This window comes from Hippopotamus amphibius, chromosome 8 (genome assembly GCF_030028045.1).
Source record: "Hippopotamus amphibius kiboko isolate mHipAmp2 chromosome 8, mHipAmp2.hap2, whole genome shotgun sequence".
NCBI lineage: Eukaryota > Metazoa > Chordata > Mammalia > Artiodactyla > Hippopotamidae > Hippopotamus > Hippopotamus amphibius.
Window position 1 is genome coordinate 750417 of NC_080193.1, and position 17501 is coordinate 767917.

Genomic DNA, 17501 nt, shown 5'->3' on the forward strand with positions numbered 1-17501 from the left:
CGACGGATATATTCCCGCGGCGGCGACGGCGGGCGGGGGGCATGGCGGCGGCGGGGGGCGCGGCGGGCCGCAGGGGCCCCGGGCGGCCCTGCCCCTTCTCCATCGAGCACATCCTCTCCGGCCTGCCGGAGCGCAGCACCCCCGCCCGGGCCGCCCGCCCGCCGCCGCCCGCCGGCCGCCGGAGCCCCGCGGAGCCGGGGGAGCCCGCGCCGCCCGCGGCCGTGCCCTGCGCCTGCTGCTGCTGCTGCGGCGGCGCCCGCGCGGCGCCCCGCGAGCCCCCGGAGACGGCCGCCGGGCGGGGTGAGTGCGCGCGGGGCGCGGGCGCCGGGGGCCCGGGGCGGCGCGGGAGGAGCGGAGCCCGGCCCCCGGCCCGCGCCTCACCGCGCCCTCGCCCCGCAGGCGCGCGGCTGCCGTGGCCGCTGAGGCCGGGGCCCGCGGCGCCCTGGTCCTCGGCCGCGCCCAGCGGGGGCTCCGGGGTGCCGCCCGGCCCGCCCGGCCCGGGCCCGCAGCGGCGCACGCGGCGCCACCGCACCATCTTCAGCGAGCAGCAGCTGCAGGCGCTGGAGGCCCTCTTCGTGCAGAACCAGTACCCCGACGTGGGCGCGCGCGAGCGCCTGGCCGGCCGCATCCGCCTGCGCGAGGAGCGCGTGGAGGTGGGCGCCCGGCGCCGGGGAAGAGCCGGCCCCGCGCGGCGGGCGGAGGCCCCGGGGGAGCAGGGGCGCCCGAGGATGGCGCGGGCCCGAGCGGAGGTCAAGCTCATCTTCTTTCGCTTAGTTTTAACCCCCCACCCGCCGCCCATGACAAAGGAGGCGCGCGTCCTGTTCCGGAATTTGGGGAGCTCGGGAGAGCGCGCAGCTGCTGCTGAACGCGCGGCCCGGGCGCCGCCGGACGGAGCCGTGGGTGGGAAGGGGCGGGCGGGGAGGCCGCTCCGGGTGGAAAAGGGGTCCCGGTCCCACGGCCGAGCCCCGGTCCCCATGGGCAGCAGATGAGAGACGGTGGCGCAGCTGCTGCGCAGGGCCGACCCCGCAGCCCGCGTCCGTCCCGAAGCCCCGGCCCGTCCACTTGCGAACCAGGCGGGACGCGGGTCCGGGGCTGGGCCTGCCTGAGCGCCCCTCCTCCTCCTCAGGTCTGGTTCAAGAACCGCCGGGCCAAGTGGCGACACCAGAAGCGCGCATCGGCGTCCGCAAGGCTCCTCCCAGGAGCCAAGAAGCCCCCGAAGGAGAGCTGCTGAGAGCTGCAGAGTTACTCCGGGGCTCGGGGGCGGGCTCTGGGGCCGGCTCGGGGAGAGGACAGACCTCCCCTAGGAGGAGCTGGGGGAGGACGCCAGCCTCTAACCTGGTGTCGGCCCCGCTGCCCCCGTCCTGGAGTTCAACGCGGGAGCCCCTCTGCGTGTGTCCCCGCGCCACTCGCCCCGCGGACGGAGAGCGCATGGATGCTTCGTGCTCTGTGCGCCCTCCTCCCACGCGCCAGCGGGCGGCAGGGCGGGGGAATTCGGGGAAGGGGTGCGGGGCACACAGCCTCCTCAAACCCCTACCACACTCTAGGAGGCACTAAGCCTCCCCAGGAGAGCAGCCACCCCTTGTCAACCCGGGCACCCAGCATCCTGCTCCCCGCCCACCGCCTGCTGGCCTCAGTCCTCTCCTCAGCAGGGTGGCAGCCCCCTTGACCCACCTATAACCCTCCTGAGGCCAGGCAGGTGGTGTCTCTGCATCCCAGGGCTGGGGCTGGGGCCTGGGCGTCCTGAGCCCGTAGAGTAAGAAGGCTGGGTGAGGTCACCTGCAGAAGCCTTGTTCCTGCTCCTCAGTCCTTTGAGGCTCCTGTGGATCCTGAGAAATAAACAAGCTGCTACAGACGCGGAGAAAGCGGTCCAGAGGTGACGTCTTCTACGGCTTCATGCCACACCCAGCCGGGACCTGCCCTCCTCTCCTTCCCAGGCAGTGGGGGGGCCGGCTTGTCACAGCCTGGTGAGTCCTCAGTCCCTGTGCCCGGGTGCCCCCAACAGAGCAGACTGCCCCATGGACCGGGACCCTGGGGGCTGCTTCGTGGGTGGGGGTCCTTGGTTTTCTTGTTCTGGGGGTTTCTGTACAGGAGTGTCTGCCTCCCTCACAGCAGTCAATCTCTGCCACTCTGTGCTGCGGGACCAAGTTCAACTGGGAGGGTTCCCCTCCTCCCCACTGCCTTGGCAAATTCTGTCTCCTCCATCATCCTGACCCCAGGGTGAAGGACAGCATGAAAACAAAGCTTCAGTTCCCAAAGTTGGCCTGTACAGTGGGTGTGAGGCACCCAACACCCCTGTCACCTGGCGTGGGGACTTTGTTCTGCCTCCTCACAGGTCCTGGAGGGAGTAGGGGGAGCGGGCGGTGTCTGGCAGGAGACAGTCCTTCCACAAAAGGTGCAGAAGCCAGGCAGGCCAGCTCAGAGAACAGGGAGCATGAGCGGTCCCCAGCCAGGACAGCAGCGCCTAGTCATCCTCCAGGATGCTGTCACAGAGCCCGTCTCCCCAAATCCTGCCCGTGTCCCTGGAGACGGCACAGCCTGCCTGTGGAGCTTCCCCACGGGCTGGGCCATTCTCATCCCCGGGTCCCAGAACCCTTGCCCTCCTTGGCTGAGTGGCTCTTTGTCAGGGTGTGGGGCACCTGTGATCAGAGCTCTGCTTTCAGGGACCAGTGACTATGCTGCCCTCCTGGCATTTCCTTCCTCTCCAGCTGTCTTGGGCAGGCTCACCCCGCAGCTGCCAGCGATGCAGGTGTCCTTGGGGCTGAGCCCAGACTCTCCCCTCTCATCTCCAGTGGGACCCTGGTTTCTCTCTTCCACCCTCAGGCTCCAGCCCCATCTCCATCCCACATTTACATCCCAGCCCAGGCTTCTCCCCTGCGCTAAGCAGTTATGTCCAGCTGTCCCTTTGACGACTCCACCTGGAAGCCCGGGGCTCCTCTGGGTCCCTTTGTCCACGGCAGGCTCTTCCCCTGTGCATCCCAGGTGCATGAGCCAGAGAGCTAGGGGCAAGCACCCCGACCCTCCCGTCCCTCACCCACCAAACGCAGGCCCACGGCAAGTTGATTTTACCTCCCCAAACAATCCCAGAGCCTGCCTCCTCCCCAGCTTTGACTGCACCGACCTGATGAAAACCGCCATCATCTCACCTTGACCACTGCAGCCGCCTCCAGCTGGTCCACCTGTACCCACTCTGGCTTCTCTGTGATTCACTCTCCATAAAAGCCAGGGTGCGAGTCTGAACCTGCCTCTCCCCTGCCTACAGCACTCCCAGGGCTCCCACGACTCCCAGAGCAAAGACAAAACTCCTTGTCATGACCCATGACCCACTAGGCTCATGCAGCCTGGCCCTGCCCCTTTGGCGTCGGCTCCCACCCCATTGCTCCTTGCACTTTGTGTATCCAAAGGTCTCCTCCCACTGGGTCTTCGCACATGCTCTCCCCGCCTCCTGGTCAATGCCCGTTCATCCTTTGGATGTGCAACCACTTCCTTCCTGGGGAACTTCTCCCGACTGCCCCCTAGGTTGGCTGCCCTCTAGGTAGGCTGCCCCCTGGGTAAGATACCCCCTGGGTAGGATTCCTTTTCTTTGCATCTGCCCGCTGCTGTTTTATGCTTGTTTGTGAGATGACCGGACTGGTGTCTGTCTTCTGCATCCCCCTGTCAGCTCTGCAAGGGCAGGAACCCTACTGTGGAGCCCCCACTGAACTGTACAGAATCATTCTGGGGCAGAACTTGTTTGACATAATTTGCAACCTACTTTCAAGAAGAAATGATCACTCCTGAAAAATGCTTAGACCATTTTCTTGTCCATTTTCCTTCTGGGAAGCTAACTCTGGCGTTTAGGGACCAGACATCTGTTTTCCTGGACAAAGTCTGAATAAAAACTATGAAAAGCGTATATAACTAAAACTTCAGAAGCGTGTATTTTTGTTCATAACATAGAAGTGTATATGGTGATGATTTGCGAGAAACGAATGGCGAGGCCTTCCAGCTCCCTAGCGCTGGGATTGCTCACGGGGCCCACAAGCCCCTAGCCCCTCCCACAGCACCCCCTGGCGCCCACAGCCCAGATACGCAGGGCCAGAGCCGGGCGGGACAAAGACTACAACTCCCATAAAGCTCAGGGCTCCTGGTGACGTCAGTACGGAGCGCGGGCCAGCCTGCGACACTCGTGCCTCCCCCATTGGTGGGCTGTTTCAGGCGCCTGCGCAGTTGGCACGCCACGCCCCCCTCTGGCCTGCGCCGCGCTTGCGCCCCCGGGGCGATGCTGGGATAGCGATGGAGACGCCCGGCCCTTCGGCCCGGGCTCTGTTGGTGCCCGCGGCGTCCGGACCCCGGAGGAAGCGCGCGGCCGGGGAGGCCGGGGCTGCGACGAGCAAGCAGCGGGTCCTGGACGAGGAGGAGTACATCGAGGTAGGCCTCGGCGTGGACGCCGGCGGCTTCCAGGCCCCTTCCCGTCCCGCGCTCCGGCGGGGCCGCTCCCCGGGTCCCGCCGCCCCAGTCCCCTGGCCGAGGTGGAGAGCCCGAGTTCCCGCCTCGGGGTGCGGACAGTCGGGGATGCGGATAAGCCCAGTGCGCAGCCAGAAGGGGCGGACGTGTCTGTCCGCGGCGGGGGTCGGGGACGAGGTCGTGTTAAAGCGTCGGTAGGGAGGGGGGCGGATGGCGGTGGAGAGGACCTCCCGGAGAGCGGTGATGGCGAGTGCCCACGCTGGGGGGCCGGGGAACGGGCTGCCACTGTGGCAGCAGCATCGAGCGGGGGGCCTCCCACCGCCCTTGAAGGAGGTCTTCATCCTGCCGCGGTCACGCAGCACGGGGAGCCGGCGCGGCGCTGGGGGGAAGTTGGTGAGGTTTGGGAGGCGGCTGGGGTGTACGGGCAGGTGGCCTTAGTGGACCGCTGGGCGTGCAGACGTGCAGCGCAGGGGCAAGTCCGCTGGAGGTGCGGAGCTGGGGATCTCCACCAGTGCTGGTGGCGGGGGCGACTGGCCGAAGGCATCGTGCTGAAGGGTTCGGATTGGAAATAGGAGGTTGTGGGTGGGATGAAAATGGCAACACCCGTGGTCCAGTTGGTGTGGAGGTGGAGCCAGGGGAGTTAAATAAAAATGACCGGTTAGTGTGGTAGGGAAGGTTTTGAAAGTGGCCCCAGTGGGAGTTCCCTGGTGGTCCAGCGGTTAGGACTCTATGCTGTCACTGCCAAGGGCCCGGGTTCAGCCCCTGGTGGGGGAACTAAGATCGCATGTCCCACAAACCGCACAGTGTGGCCAAAAACAAAAAACAAAAACGAAAAGAAAAGGAAGAAAGTATCCACAGGCCCTGGGGATCCTTGGTCTGGACAGAGGTTGGGGGCCTCAGCGCATACACTGTGGGCTGAGCGTCAAGGGAGGCAGACGGAAGCTCGGACTTGGGTTCTGATCGCCCCTCCAGGGCCTCCAGACGGTCATCCAGAGAGACTTCTTTCCCGACGTGGAGAAGCTGCAGGCACAGAAGGAATACCTGGAGGCAGAGGAGAGCGGAGACCTGGAGCGGATGCGGCGGATAGCCATCAAGTGTGGCTCCGCCCTGGGCAAGACGGCCCGCGAGCCCCCGCCGCCCTGTAAGAGGGGCCCTGGGGCAGGGGGCCCGCTGAACTGTGGCCTCAGGCTCCCTGCCATCCCCATCCTCTCTCTTCCCCCAGATGTGACTCCAGCCACGTTTGAGACCCCTGAGGTGCACTCGGGCACCGGAGGGGTGGGCAGCAAGGGCCGGGGCCTGGAGGACGGCGACGGTGAGTGAGCGCGCCGCTGCCGTCGCACTCACCCGCGGGGCCCTGGGGAGCTCCAGAGGCAGGCCCTTTCTTGTCTCTGAGGGCTGCTCCCTAAAGTGCAACACACAGGGTCTAGGAGCGCTGGTCTAAGAGGCAGGAGATCTGGGTGCAGCTCCCAGGTGTGGTCTGAGCCTATGGCCCTCCTCTGCGGCATGGGACTCTCGCCTCCTCTCTCCTCGGCCTGCCCCACCTGCCAGCCTGGCCTGGGGGGGCGTCACGTGCCTGGAGGTGGGGGCTCCTTCCCTTGCTGTCCCCTTCGGATGCCTCAGGGCCTCTGCACTTGCTTCTCCGGAGCCGGTTGCCCTCTGTAGTGACTACACGGCCACTCCTTCTCTTCCTTCAGGTCTCTGCCCAGAAACTGCCCGTCAGGGAACCTTCCCTGACTTCCCAGTGCAGTCACATCACCCTGTGCTCTGTGCTTTGCCACCTGGCTCTGTTTTCTCGCCGGAGGATACGCCAGTTGAAAAGGCGTTTCCGTTTCTTTACCGTCTCTCTCTCCGTGAGAGCAGGTCCTCTCACTCCCGCACGCGTGCAGGACGGTGTGCGCGCCTGGGCCTCTGCGGCTCCAGCGTGCTTGCTGGGGTGTAAAGATTCATCCTGACTTTCCTGGGGAGCCTTTCCCAGAAGGCGCGTCCTGAGTCCTGTGAGCGCTGTGCTGTGGGCCTCCTGGCAGTCAGTGCTTCGTCGGGGTGGACGTGTGAGCGTGCAGCTGGCAGTGCGCTGCTCTCTGCCAGCATCGTGTCCACGGCGCACCCCACTGGCCCCGCTGCTCTGCGTGCGCACGCACACACGTGACGTTTTCTGCTCCAGAACCCAGCCCCTTGCCACTCACGGCACTCGTGTGTCCTCGGAGCGTGGTTCTGCTTTGTGAAGTGGCTTAAGAACCACAGGGCATTGGCAGATTCCTTTCCTTTGACTCCTTCTTACTTGTCCGTAAGCACAGGAATGCTCTCGGTAACCTGAGTGCAGGCACCGTTCACAGTCACGAGCGAGGGGACTGAGGCTCAGGAGGGCAGTAACGTCTGCAGGTCTCGGAGCTGTTGGCGGCAGGAAAGGGTCTGCATGCCCACTTTCCTGACACCCGTCTTGACCCTCAGGCACAGTGCTCTGCACGAGGCCTGGAGGTGGTAGGAAGTGGAGAGGAGGCACTCCCCTGGCGGCCCCCGGCGTCTGCACTGCGGCGCCCAGCACTGCGGCGCTGCCGCGGGCTGCCCTTGCACTGTCCCCCCCACTGCTCTGCTAGATGACACACGGTCCTTGCCATCAGGCCTGCCAGCGGGTCACAAGGCTTAGGTGACAACCACCCACCTGTAGCACAGGTACCGGAAGGGAGAGGGTCAGGATGAGGGACAGAGGGACAGCCCAGGGTTCCGGAGACGGGGCCTGCAGGAGACGGGGCCTGCAGGAGGGCGCTGCCAGCCGAGGACCCGCTGTGGTCCTGTCACGCTAGCGCCTGACGCCCCCTCCTGGCCTGAGTCAGAAGGCACGCTTCACAGCATCCAGCAGGTGGGGAGGGCCCCCGGGGGCTCGATGCCCCCGCTCTGGGGGGAGTTGTCTGGGCTCTCACGGACAGATCCACGGTCAGGGAGAGGGTTCCTGGGGCCGAGCGACGGCACGGTGGTGCTTATGCTGTTGGTGGTTTCGTGCCGCCTGCCCGCACCCCTGCCCAGGAGAGGTTGCAGAGGAGGAGGAGAAGCAGCCCCTGCCCAGCCTGGACGTCTTCCTGAGCCGGTACACGAGCGAGGACAACGCCTCCTTCCAGGAGATCATGGAGGTGGCCAAAGAGAAGAGCCGGGTGCGCCACGCGTGGCTCTACCAGGCCGAGGAGGAGTTTGAGAAGGTGCCCTGGTGCAGGGGCCGTGGTGCCCTCGGGGTGGGGTCCCCGGGCCAGCATGCAGGGCCCGGGGGCCTCCCTGACCCTCGCTCCCCCCGTGACGCAGAGGCAGAAGGATAACCTCGCGCTCCCGTCGGCAGAGCACCAAGCCATCGAGAGCGGCCAGGCCGGCGTGGAGACCTGGACGTACAAAGCCAAGAACTCCCTCATGTACTACCCAGAGGGTGAGCGGCGGGCCGGGCAGGGGTGCAGGGTGGGGCAGGGGTTCGGGTCGGCCTTTGGGGTGTGTGTCTGTGCCCCTGTGCTCTGGGTCTTGGGGTCGAGGTCCGTCTTGGGGAGGGCGGGTCTGCCCGCGGAGGCCGTGCAGGCGTGCGGCCCCTGGCTGCGTCCGGGCCGCGCTCCGTGGGGACCCAGCTCCTCTCCGTCTGGCCCCGAGCGCGGGCCGGGGGGCCTGCCCACCCTGACGCCCAGGCGCCTCTGCTCTCTCTGCCAGGCGTCCCCGACGAAGAGCAGCTGTTCAAGAAGCCGCGGCAGGTGGTGCACAAGAACACCCGCTTCCTCAGGGACCCCTTCAGCCAGGCGCTCAGCCGGTCCCAGCTGCAGCAGGCCGCCGCCCTCAACGCCCAGGTTGGGGGCCAGGCCAGCGCGGCGTGTCTGGGTCCCTGTGTGGCGGGTGCGAGCCGCTCTCCACCCGTGAGGGTTTGGTCAGGCGCTGGCTTGTGTCTGCGCTGGCCCTGCGGGCTGGGCTGGGCTCAGCGTGGCGGAGGTTCCTGACGCAGGACTCGGGGCAGGGCGGCGACTCCAGCAGTCACGGGGTTGACGCGTAGGTGGGAGGTAGGGGGCCGTCTGGGAGTTTTACCAGTGCCTTGTGGGAGCCGTCAGAGCACAGGTGCCCCCAGTTAGCGTGGCCCCTGCAGGGCCTGGAGTCGGTGATCCCCGAAGGTAGCGCGTGTCGGGGTGGACGGCGGGGGCTCTTCTTCGGTCGGCTGGTTGCTCTGACAGGTCCTCAAGGCCTTTGTAGGGGCTGGGGTCCTCCCCCCTCCCCCGGGGGTGGTGGGCACCCTCTGCCCTGCAGCCCGCGGGGGCGGCCGGGCCCTGACACCACCTCCCCTCTCGCTCCAGCACAAGCAGGGCAAGGTGGGCCCGGACGGCAAGGAGCTCATCCCCCAGGAGTCCCCCCGCGTGGGCGGGTTTGGATTCATCGCCACCCCCTCTCCTGCCCCTGGTGAGAAAGGCCCCTGCCGTGGGGGTGGCTGGGGGGCTTGCTGCCTGGCTGGCCTGGACTCCTTGCGCGCCCCTGGGTCTCCCCGGGGTCCCATCCGGGCAACGCCAAGGCCCAACAGGGCTGTGGGCAGCTGGGCGCTCAGGCAGGCCCGACCTGGGACGTGCAGGGCCAGCTGGTCTAGGTGGGGGGCCCCAGTGCCCGCCCTGCGCTCAGCGGTACAGCGGTCAGTCCTGGGGTACCGTTCACGAGTCCTGCGTCTCGTGTCGGTGGGTGTGTGGTGCTCACAGGCCGGAGTCCAGAGATGACGGCAGGCACATGAGACTCGGAGTGGCCTCCCGGCCGTGAGCTGGTCTCTGCACTTGGGGCCCCGGTGGCTGCACCGGGGCCAGGACCTCTGGAGGCACCATGGTTGGCCTGGGATCTTGGGTGGTCTGGGGGCCCTGGAAGACCCCTGCTCTCCTTCCTTGGGGCGGGGTCGCATGAGTGTTCTCTGGGGGGCTCCCCGGCCCTGTGCCAGGGTGGGGCCCAGCTGACCCAGCCCGGCTTCTCTGGGAAGCCTCCTCCCTGGCGAAGCCCCCGGTGCAGGGGCCTGGGCTGACCTTGGTGTTCCCCTCCCAGAAGTGGAGATGCCCAGGGCTGGTCCTGGGCGGGAGGGAGGGCAGCTGCTGCCGGCTTTGGTGCTCCTGAGCTGGGACCCCCTCCCGCCCCGGGTCCTTGGCCTGAGGGGCCTGTGGGCTGTCTGTCTGCAGGGGTGAACGAGTCCCCTCTGATGACGTGGGGGGAGGTCGAGAACACGCCCTTGAGAGTGGAAGGATCTGACACGCCCTACGTGGACAGGACTCCGGGACCAGCCTTCAAGGTGGGTTGCGGTGGGGCAGCGCGGGGGGGTGTGGCCTCCTGAGCGCCTGTGGCCCCGTGCACGGGGGACGGGCAGGGCAGGGGGGCTGGGGCTGAGCAGCTTTCAGGGGCGCGATGGTGGGCTGCTGAGATCGCGAGGGCCCCGGGAAGAGGCCCGTGCCCCGCAGTGAGGACCGCCTGGCTGGGCGGCGGCCCGGCCACCCCGCGCCTGCTGTCCTTCAGATCCTGGAGCCGGGCCGCAGGGAGCGGCTGGGGCTGAAGATGGCCAACGAGGCTGCCGCCAAGAACCGGGCCAAGAAGCAGGAGGCCCTGCGGAGGGTGACGGAGAACCTGGCCAGGTGAGGGTGGCCCGGCCCCCGTGGCGTGGACGTGCGCTCAGAGCCGGGGCCGGGGGCCGTGTGGCCGCCTGTCCACAGCCGCCCCTCACCCGTCCCTGCGGGGCGCCTGCGGGCCCCGTATCCCCTCCGTGCTCCTGTCCACCCCATGGAGTTGGGGTCACCGCTCCCCGCAGAGAGGGTCGGGCTCCACCCCGGCCCCTCAGCCGGGCAGCCGCACCCCCGGCCTCAGGCTCGGCCTCGCTGCCACGGCCCGGGCCGTCCGGGTCCGCCCCAGCCCAGCGGGACCGCGCATCTCCCGGGTATCTTCCTGTGGGGCCGAGGGAGGCCCTGCTGTGGGGGTGCCCGGTCAGGCCTGACCCTCTATCTCACCCGCCCCTCCTTCCACCGCAGCCTCACCCCCAAAGGCCTGAGCCCAGCCCTGTCCCCAGCCCTGCAGCGCCTCGTGAGCAGGACCGCCAGCAAGTACACAGACCGGGCCCTGCGGGCCAGCTACACACCGTCTCCGGCACGCTCCACCCACCTCAAGACCCCAGCCGGTGGGCCCCAGACCCCGACGAGCACGCCGGCCCCGGGCTCGGCCACACGCACCCCCCTCAGCCAGGACCCCGCCTGCATCACAGACAACTTGCTACAGCTCCCTGCCCGGCGCAAAGCCTCCGACTTCTTCTAGGGCTAGGCCTGGGCTGGGCCCGCCGCAGCCTCTTGGAGCCCGCAGGGCGGCTCCCGCCCAGCAGAGGACTCGGGGGTTCAGGGAACCCGGGCCCAGGCCCAAAGCAGCAAGCATCCCAGGAGCCACAGAAGACAGGTGCCAGGCTGGTGCAGGACTCACCCGCGGCCTTGGGGTGCGTCCTAGGGCCTTGTCGACACTCTTTTTTTATTGAACCCCCGCCTGTTCTCATTTAACCTTCATTAAAGAGCACCTCCAGCCTAGCGGGGCTGCCTCTCCACCCTGCGGTCTGCGCGCCCGGGGGCCGCCCTCGTGCCTGCACCCCACTCTCAGGACCGCCGGCCCCCCAGGAAGGAGGGGTTGGGCGGTGACCCTCGGGGGGCTGGGGTGTCCAGCCTTCCTGCCTCCACCTGCGTTGCATCTGTGGCGCCCCCGGGGCTGGGGACTTGCCTTCCGAGCTGAGCTCACAGCCCCTCGGCCCCTCTCCCAGTTCTGTTCCTCTTGGGGAACAGAAGGGCAGAGGCCTTGGCAATGGCGCCCCAGGTTCACTCTGGGCTCCGGGCCCAGGTCCACAGCCCCCCCAGCCAGGCCTGCCCTGCGTGGTTTGCTGGAGATGTGGCTGCACAGGCCCGGCGTGGGAGCTGCTTCCCAGCAGGAGGCGCCTCCCCGGTGGCCTCAGCTGTCACTTCCCGAGCCCCTGGCTTCCAGCCCGGGTGGGCAGGGCCGTCCCCGTGTCCCCTCCCTCCTGTGCGCGGGGCTCCAGACCCTGCCCACCGTGGGCTGCTGGATCACCGGCCTCAGCCTGTTGTCACTCCCACCAGCAGGAGCCCCGGTGACAGTAACCTGGGCCACAGTCGCGAGCCGTGGGTCTGGCTCCACGTGGACCCGACAGTGCCGTGGGTACCACGGGCAGCACCTGCCCGCAGGCCTGAGGGCGTCCGTACCCGGCCCGGGAGGCTCGAGGCCAGCTCCTCGTGGGGAGGTGGTCTGGCTCCCAGACAGGCTCTGTGGGCCTCAGGTGGGGTCGGGCTGTGCCCTGAGAGAGCCTGGAGTCTGCTCGGACTGCAGCCCCTCGTGCTTTGAGGTCGTATCCCCGTCGCAGGCCGTCCTCGTGCCCCCTGGAGGCTGCCTGGGCACCAGCTGGCCCGCGCGCCTCTGCAGGGAGCTCTTGCAAGGTCCCGGGGCCGAGCCCCAGCTGTGCCCTGTGCCCCACCAAGGGGGCGGGGTTGGGGCCATCCGGAGTCAGGAAAGGGCCACTTCTGGTGCTTTATCCCCTGTGGAGAAGGGTGGGCTTGGGCCTGAGGGAGCCGCCAGGCAGTGGGGGGCAGAGGTCCAGGGTGGGGGAGCAAGATGCGGGTGGGCGCCGTGTGAGCAAGGCTGCCGAAGGCCCGGTGCCGACCCCCCGGTGGGGGGGGCTACCCCATCCCAACCTCCGGACGAAGGGAGAGGAGGGCTTTGAGGAGGTGCAGCCTGGGGGTGGCGCCTGGCGGGCGGTGGCCTTAGACTCCTGCCCCTCGAGGCCGGGCCCCCCCCCCCCGCCGGAGCCCCCGTGCCGCAGGGAGGGGTGCTGAGTCCTAGATGAAAAGACTCCTCGCGGGCCTCTCTGCTGTATACACTCTGTGGTTTATTTGTGGTCAGGATTTCACGTCTTTGCTACTAAGTGGAAGAAAGCTAATAGAACGTAATCAAAATAGAGGTTTAATTGACGGATTTTACTCGTTCTTGCACCTGTGCCTTCTTCCGCTGCTACCTCCTACTGAGCTCAGGGGCGCTCCCTGCGCCACGCCCCCCAGGCCCTCCGCACCGCTAGGTGCTCGCCTTCCCCACCTCGGCTCCGGAGACTGGGTGGTCCTTCGCCCTGGAGGTCTCGGCCAGCCGGTCCTCTGTCCTGTCCTCGCTCTCGGGCACCGCCAGCAGCCGGGGCTGGGTCTTGGCCCCCAGCTGGTGGTCGGGCCGGTGCTCGGGCCGCGAGCCTGGCCGGGTGTCCGGTGTGCACTTGGCCCGGTACTTGCCCTCGCCTTCCCTCTTGAAGGAAGCTGAAGACGTGGCCTTGGGCTTGGGGAGCTGCAGCCACGCGTGGCTGAGGATCTCATCGATGTGCAGCCGCCGGCTGACGTCCGGCTGCAGCATGCGGTAGATGAGGTCCTTGCACTCGCCCGTGAGGTGCTTGGAGCGCGGGAAGTCCACGCGGTGCTCCTTCTGGACGCGCAGCATCCTCTTGATGTCCGAGTCGTCGTAGGGCATGGAGCCGCAGACCATGATGTAGAGGATGACGCCCAGGCTCCAGACGTCGTACACCTTGGGCTGGTAGGGGACGCCCTGCAGCACCTCGGGGGCCGCGTACGCCGCCGACCCGCAGAAGGTCTTGCTCAGCGCCAGGCGGCCGCTGCCGTCCCGCGGGCAGCGCTTGGAGAAGCCGAAGTCGGACAGCTTGATGTTGAAGTCCTTGTCGAGGAGCAGGTTCTCGCACTTGAGGTCTCGGTGGACGACGTCCAGGTCGTGGCAGTACTTGACGGCCGAGGACAGCTGCCGGAACATCTTGCGGGCCACGTCCTCCTGCAGGGCCCCGCGGCACTTGATGAACTCGAGGAGGTCGCCCTGGACCCCGAGCTCCATGACGATGTAGATGCGGCCGTCGGAGGTCTCGAAGATCTCGTAGGTCTTGATGATGGAGCGGTGGTTGACGGTTGCCAGGATGTCCATCTCCCGGGGAAGGAATCTCTCCACAAAGTCCGTGGGCGTCTTCTTGCGGTCGATGATCTTGACCGCCACGTTGAACTTGAGGCGCTCCGAGTAGGCGGACTTGACTTTGGCGTAGGAGCCCTTGCCCAGGTTGATGCCCACGATGTAGCCCTTCTTCCTCAGCACCGCGGCATCATCCATGGTGCCAGGAGCGGCCGGCGCCGCCACCCTCTACATGCCCTCCCCGCGTGGGCCGGCGCGCATTGTCCTCGTGTGCACTGTGGGGAGCCGTCTGGCCGGGCTGGGCCTGCACTTGGAGGTGTGGAACGCCCAGCATTGTCCCCGCGTGACTTCAGCCTGTGAAGTCATAAAGCCAGGCTGCCCAGAGTGGGGACTGGGCAGGGGACGGGCCCCAGAGCCCTGGAAGCCCGGCCGGCCTGGCGGGAGCACCGCTGCCCACCCACCGGAAGGAAGCCGTCGCCCGGGACCGTGGTGACCCGCCCTGCTGCGCCTGCTCGCCGCGCTGCGCTGTGCCGTGCTGGCCCCACGCCCGTCTCCCTCTTCCGGACGCAGGGACTGACTCTGCAACGGCCCCTGTCCCTCGAGGGCCGATGTGCTACCACTTCTTTGAGGTGCGCGAGCATCCCCTCTGGGGCTGTGTCTTCGGAACCCACCGTGCGGGGGAGGGCCCGCCCTGGTTCGCTGGGCTGGCGGTGGTTCCAAGCCTGGGGGACAGCGGCTGCCCAGGGTGGAGGGCGGTGAGCAGGGCGTGCGTGGGGCGGAGGGCAGCTCAGACGCTGAGTGCCCTGCCCGCGGCCCGGGCCCCAGTGGGCTGGCCGATGTGTGTTCCGAGGGGGGTGAGAAGGTCTGGGCAAGGAAGGGCCGGGGGAGGGGAGGACGTTCTGAGAACGGCTGAGTCCTGGAGTCAGGAGGCAGGTGGGGGGGGTGCGCTGCAGGGCCCACCCCCTTTTAAGGTGGTTCCTGGAAGAGCACGTAGAGAAGGGGATTTGCAGTGAGCGGAGGCCAGCGCCTGGGACCAGGCGTGGGGAGGCCAGACCAGGCTACCCTGTGGGGAGGGGGACCGGTGGCAGAGGGAGACTGCGGTCTGGTGAGCTGGCCAGTGAGTGGGCGGGGCCTCGGGGGAGCCTTGGCCCTGGGGGTCCCGGGGCCGGCAGCACCCAGAGCATCGGCTGACGAGCAAGCCCCCGGGGGGAGACGGAGGGCCCTGAATTATGTCACGCGTGAGCGGCTGGGACCCTGGGAGGGCACTTCGTCTTTGCACCTTGACTGTCTTGCACCTGGAAACAATGTGGAAACCCTTTTGTTGCTGCTTTGGGAGACGTGGCCTCCTGCAGCGCCGCCTCAGGCACTCTGCAAGCCCTGCTGTCTGCTTGTCCTCTGCAGCGTGCTCCGTGCAGGGGGTGGGGAGTGACCTGCAGAGGGTCACCAGGGCTCCCCCAGGTGCAGGGAGGCGGGCCGTCCTGGCCGGGGCACAGCTCATGGACACACCTGGAGGCAGAGGGCTCCCTGGCGGGAGGTCCCTGTGGAAGATCTCAGGGCAGGGCAGCCACATCCAGATGCCGGCGGCAGTGACCGGCCCGATGCCTGCCTTTCTCCTGGGGGCTTGGCTAGAAACGACCGGAACCTCACTCCTTTGCATCCCAGAGGGGCTGCTCTGCGGCCCCCAGGAGCCAGGCCCCCTCCCTGCCTGCCTCCCTCGCCCCCGGGTCTCTGTTGGGGGGGCCCTGCACGCCTGCCCTCGTGGCCAACCCCACCGCCTGCCTTCCCCTCCGCTGTGGACTCTGCTCCCCACCCCCACCCTCACCCAGGATGGTGTGGCCTCTGTGGCCCTTGGGGGTTGTGGAGGATCAGGTGCCAGGGTCAGGTCGGCAGACCTGTCGGGCACGGAGTGGGCGGCTCTGCCCAGGATGTGCACGCAGGAGCAGGGGCTGCTGGTGCAGGGGTGGGGGGTGTAGACTGGGTGGGGCCTCAGGATGCTCCCGGCTGGGGCCTTGTGGGTCCCAGCCTGCGGACCCTGGGACACCCCCCTCGGGGCTTCGGCCTCCGTTTCTCCATCCACCCTGCGGCATTTGAGGATCGGCCTGAGGCCTGGGGTGACACGAACAGGACCCTGCCTTCCTGGAGCCCGGAGGCCAGGGAGGGCGTGTCACCCACATTGTGGATGCCCTGCGACTGGCCGTGACACAGGGACACGGAGCTGTGAGGACAGAGAGCGGCAGGCTGGAAGGCTGGGGTCTGAGGACAAGCCATGCGGAGGGCAGGGACTGCACGGCGTGTGACGGTCTGAAAGCGTGGTGAGAGTGCGCAGGGCGGGAGGGAGAACGGCGGGCCACAGAGGCCACGTTGAGGGTCTTGATCCTAAAGCCTTCGGGGGTCACTGAAGGGGCCTGAGCCCCAGCCACGTGCAGTGGAGCAGCTCACAGGAGCGGCCTGGCTCCCGAGGCCACGTGCGGAGGAGGGGCCTCTGCCCGGCACTGTGTGAGTTCAGGCAGCCCCCTGCCCTCGCTGAGCCGTTTCCCCACCTGTAAAGACACAGGAGGTGCTTCTCCCTGCGGCCCCTCTCTGCCAGGCTTGCCTCCGGGCTGGGCTGTGGGGCGCGGCTCCCAGGCTCCTTGTGCCTCGTGCTGCCCTCCGCCCCGGCGACCACACGGTGACCGAGGGGAGGGGTTCACAAGCCTCCCGGACGTCCCCAGCCCCGCCCCCCACGTGCTCTGGGATTCCACTCCACCCCCAGGCGAGCTGCGTGCCGCGCGCCTCCCAGGGCGTCCAGGACGACGCGGCGCTGGTTCTGTCCCGGGCCCTGGGCACGTGCAGGCCCACCCTGGCAGAGGCCCCCAGAAGGCTTTGTGTGTGTGGAGGCCGTGGCCCCTCGGCCAAGCCCGGAGAGCTGGGCAGGGCCATGGGGGTGCGTCCACAGGCACGGCTATGCCACGTGTGGGGGGCTGCGAGGCCAGAAGGAGGCCACATCTGGGAGGACCTCAAGGGCCAGGTGTGGGGGTTCTTCCCGCGGGCAGTAGGAGCCAGCCTGGGTGCAGGAGGGGGGCTCCGGCCGCTGTGGGAGGCGAGGGACGGGGGCCGAGGTGGTGGCTGAGCAGTGACACACGGATGCGCAGCTCTGGGGACGCAGGATGTGTGGAGGTGGCTGGGTGTGGGGAGGGGTGCAGACAGGCAGGTGTGGGGCACTCGTTGGACCTCAGTCCCCAGGACACCAGCCGAGGTGGAAGGAGGGGTGCGTCTGAGGGCTCTTGTTCTCTTGGTGCGTTAAACCCGCAGGTCCACGTGACACGAGGTCGTCCGGAGCGCGTGCAGGCCTGGGATAGCAAGCGGCCGCCAGGCACGGCGGGGTGAGGAGAAGCGGCACTGAGGGCCCCGCCGTGCCCGGCAGCCGGCCATGCGCTCCCGTCTGCGGACACCACCGCCGCGTGGGAGGAGGCCTGTGCGCCCTGCTCGCCAGTGTCCGCTGATCCGCTCTGGGACAGACGGGGGCTAGAGGGGAACAGGATGTGGTCAGACCACACCGTGACCGTGAGGCACACAGACTGGCGTGGGGCCGGCGGGAAGCCGGGCCCCTGCGGCTCCTGGGTGGGGGGGTGCCCGCGAGGCGGGATGACTCAGGGCGCTGTTGGGAACTGGGTGCTGGCAGGACGTGGGGGAGACCCTGGAGCCCGAGCAGAAAGAGCTGCCCACGGGGAGGGGCTCGAGGGAGGCTGGTCTTCCTGCCTCTGCCAGCCGCTACCCACCGGCAGCCTTGTGGGGCTGTTGCGGGTCCAGACCCCGGTGGGAGGGCCCCCGCCACTCAGCCCTCCTCTGCCCACAGCCACCTCGCCTCCTCCCTTGCTCTTCGCGCCCCCCGCGGCCCAGCCTCACACTCGTGGGCCTCCCTCTTGAAGCAGCGTCTTCGACACTCAGCTCTGCTCCGGTCCAGGGCCTGAGCTCACGGTCAAGGCTGGGCACACCGTGCTGTGTTTTCCCAAGCGGGAAGTGAAGCGCAGCGCCGCCCGAGAGTGGGGGCGGGGAAGTGCAGGATCCCCTCCCTGGGCGACCGAAGCCAGCGGGGCAAAGACACGGACCTTGGGGTCTGC

General features: G+C 68.0%; 3 protein-coding genes across 3 annotated transcripts; 2 read left to right on the forward strand and 1 right to left on the reverse strand.

Moving 5' to 3' along the window:
• Nucleotides 1-41: 41 nt before the first annotated feature.
• GSC2 (goosecoid homeobox 2) lies at nt 42-3831 on the forward strand. Its single transcript, XM_057743797.1, is given in 6 exon segments — nt 42-300; nt 400-744; nt 1126-1268; nt 1270-1456; nt 1459-1964; nt 2706-3831. Coding segments are annotated over 5 exon segments (1233 nt in total). The 3' UTR covers nt 1758-1964; nt 2706-3831.
• Nucleotides 3832-4230: 399 nt separating this feature from the next.
• ESS2 (ess-2 splicing factor homolog) lies at nt 4231-10994 on the forward strand. Its single transcript, XM_057746972.1, has 10 exons — nt 4231-4407; nt 5416-5584; nt 5666-5755; nt 7465-7634; nt 7735-7852; nt 8122-8255; nt 8751-8853; nt 9603-9712; nt 9934-10049; nt 10440-10994. The coding sequence occupies exons 1-10, from the start codon at nt 4273-4275 to the stop codon at nt 10717-10719; spliced, it is 1425 nt and encodes a 474-aa protein (XP_057602955.1). The 5' UTR covers nt 4231-4272; the 3' UTR covers nt 10720-10994.
• A 1332-nt stretch (nt 10995-12326) lies between these two features.
• Nucleotides 12327-13621, reverse strand: TSSK2 (testis specific serine kinase 2). The gene has a single exon (XM_057746964.1). The coding sequence runs from the start codon at nt 13597-13599 to the stop codon at nt 12523-12525; it is 1077 nt and encodes a 358-aa protein (XP_057602947.1). The 5' UTR covers nt 13600-13621; the 3' UTR covers nt 12327-12522.
• Nucleotides 13622-17501: the final 3880 nt, after the last annotated feature.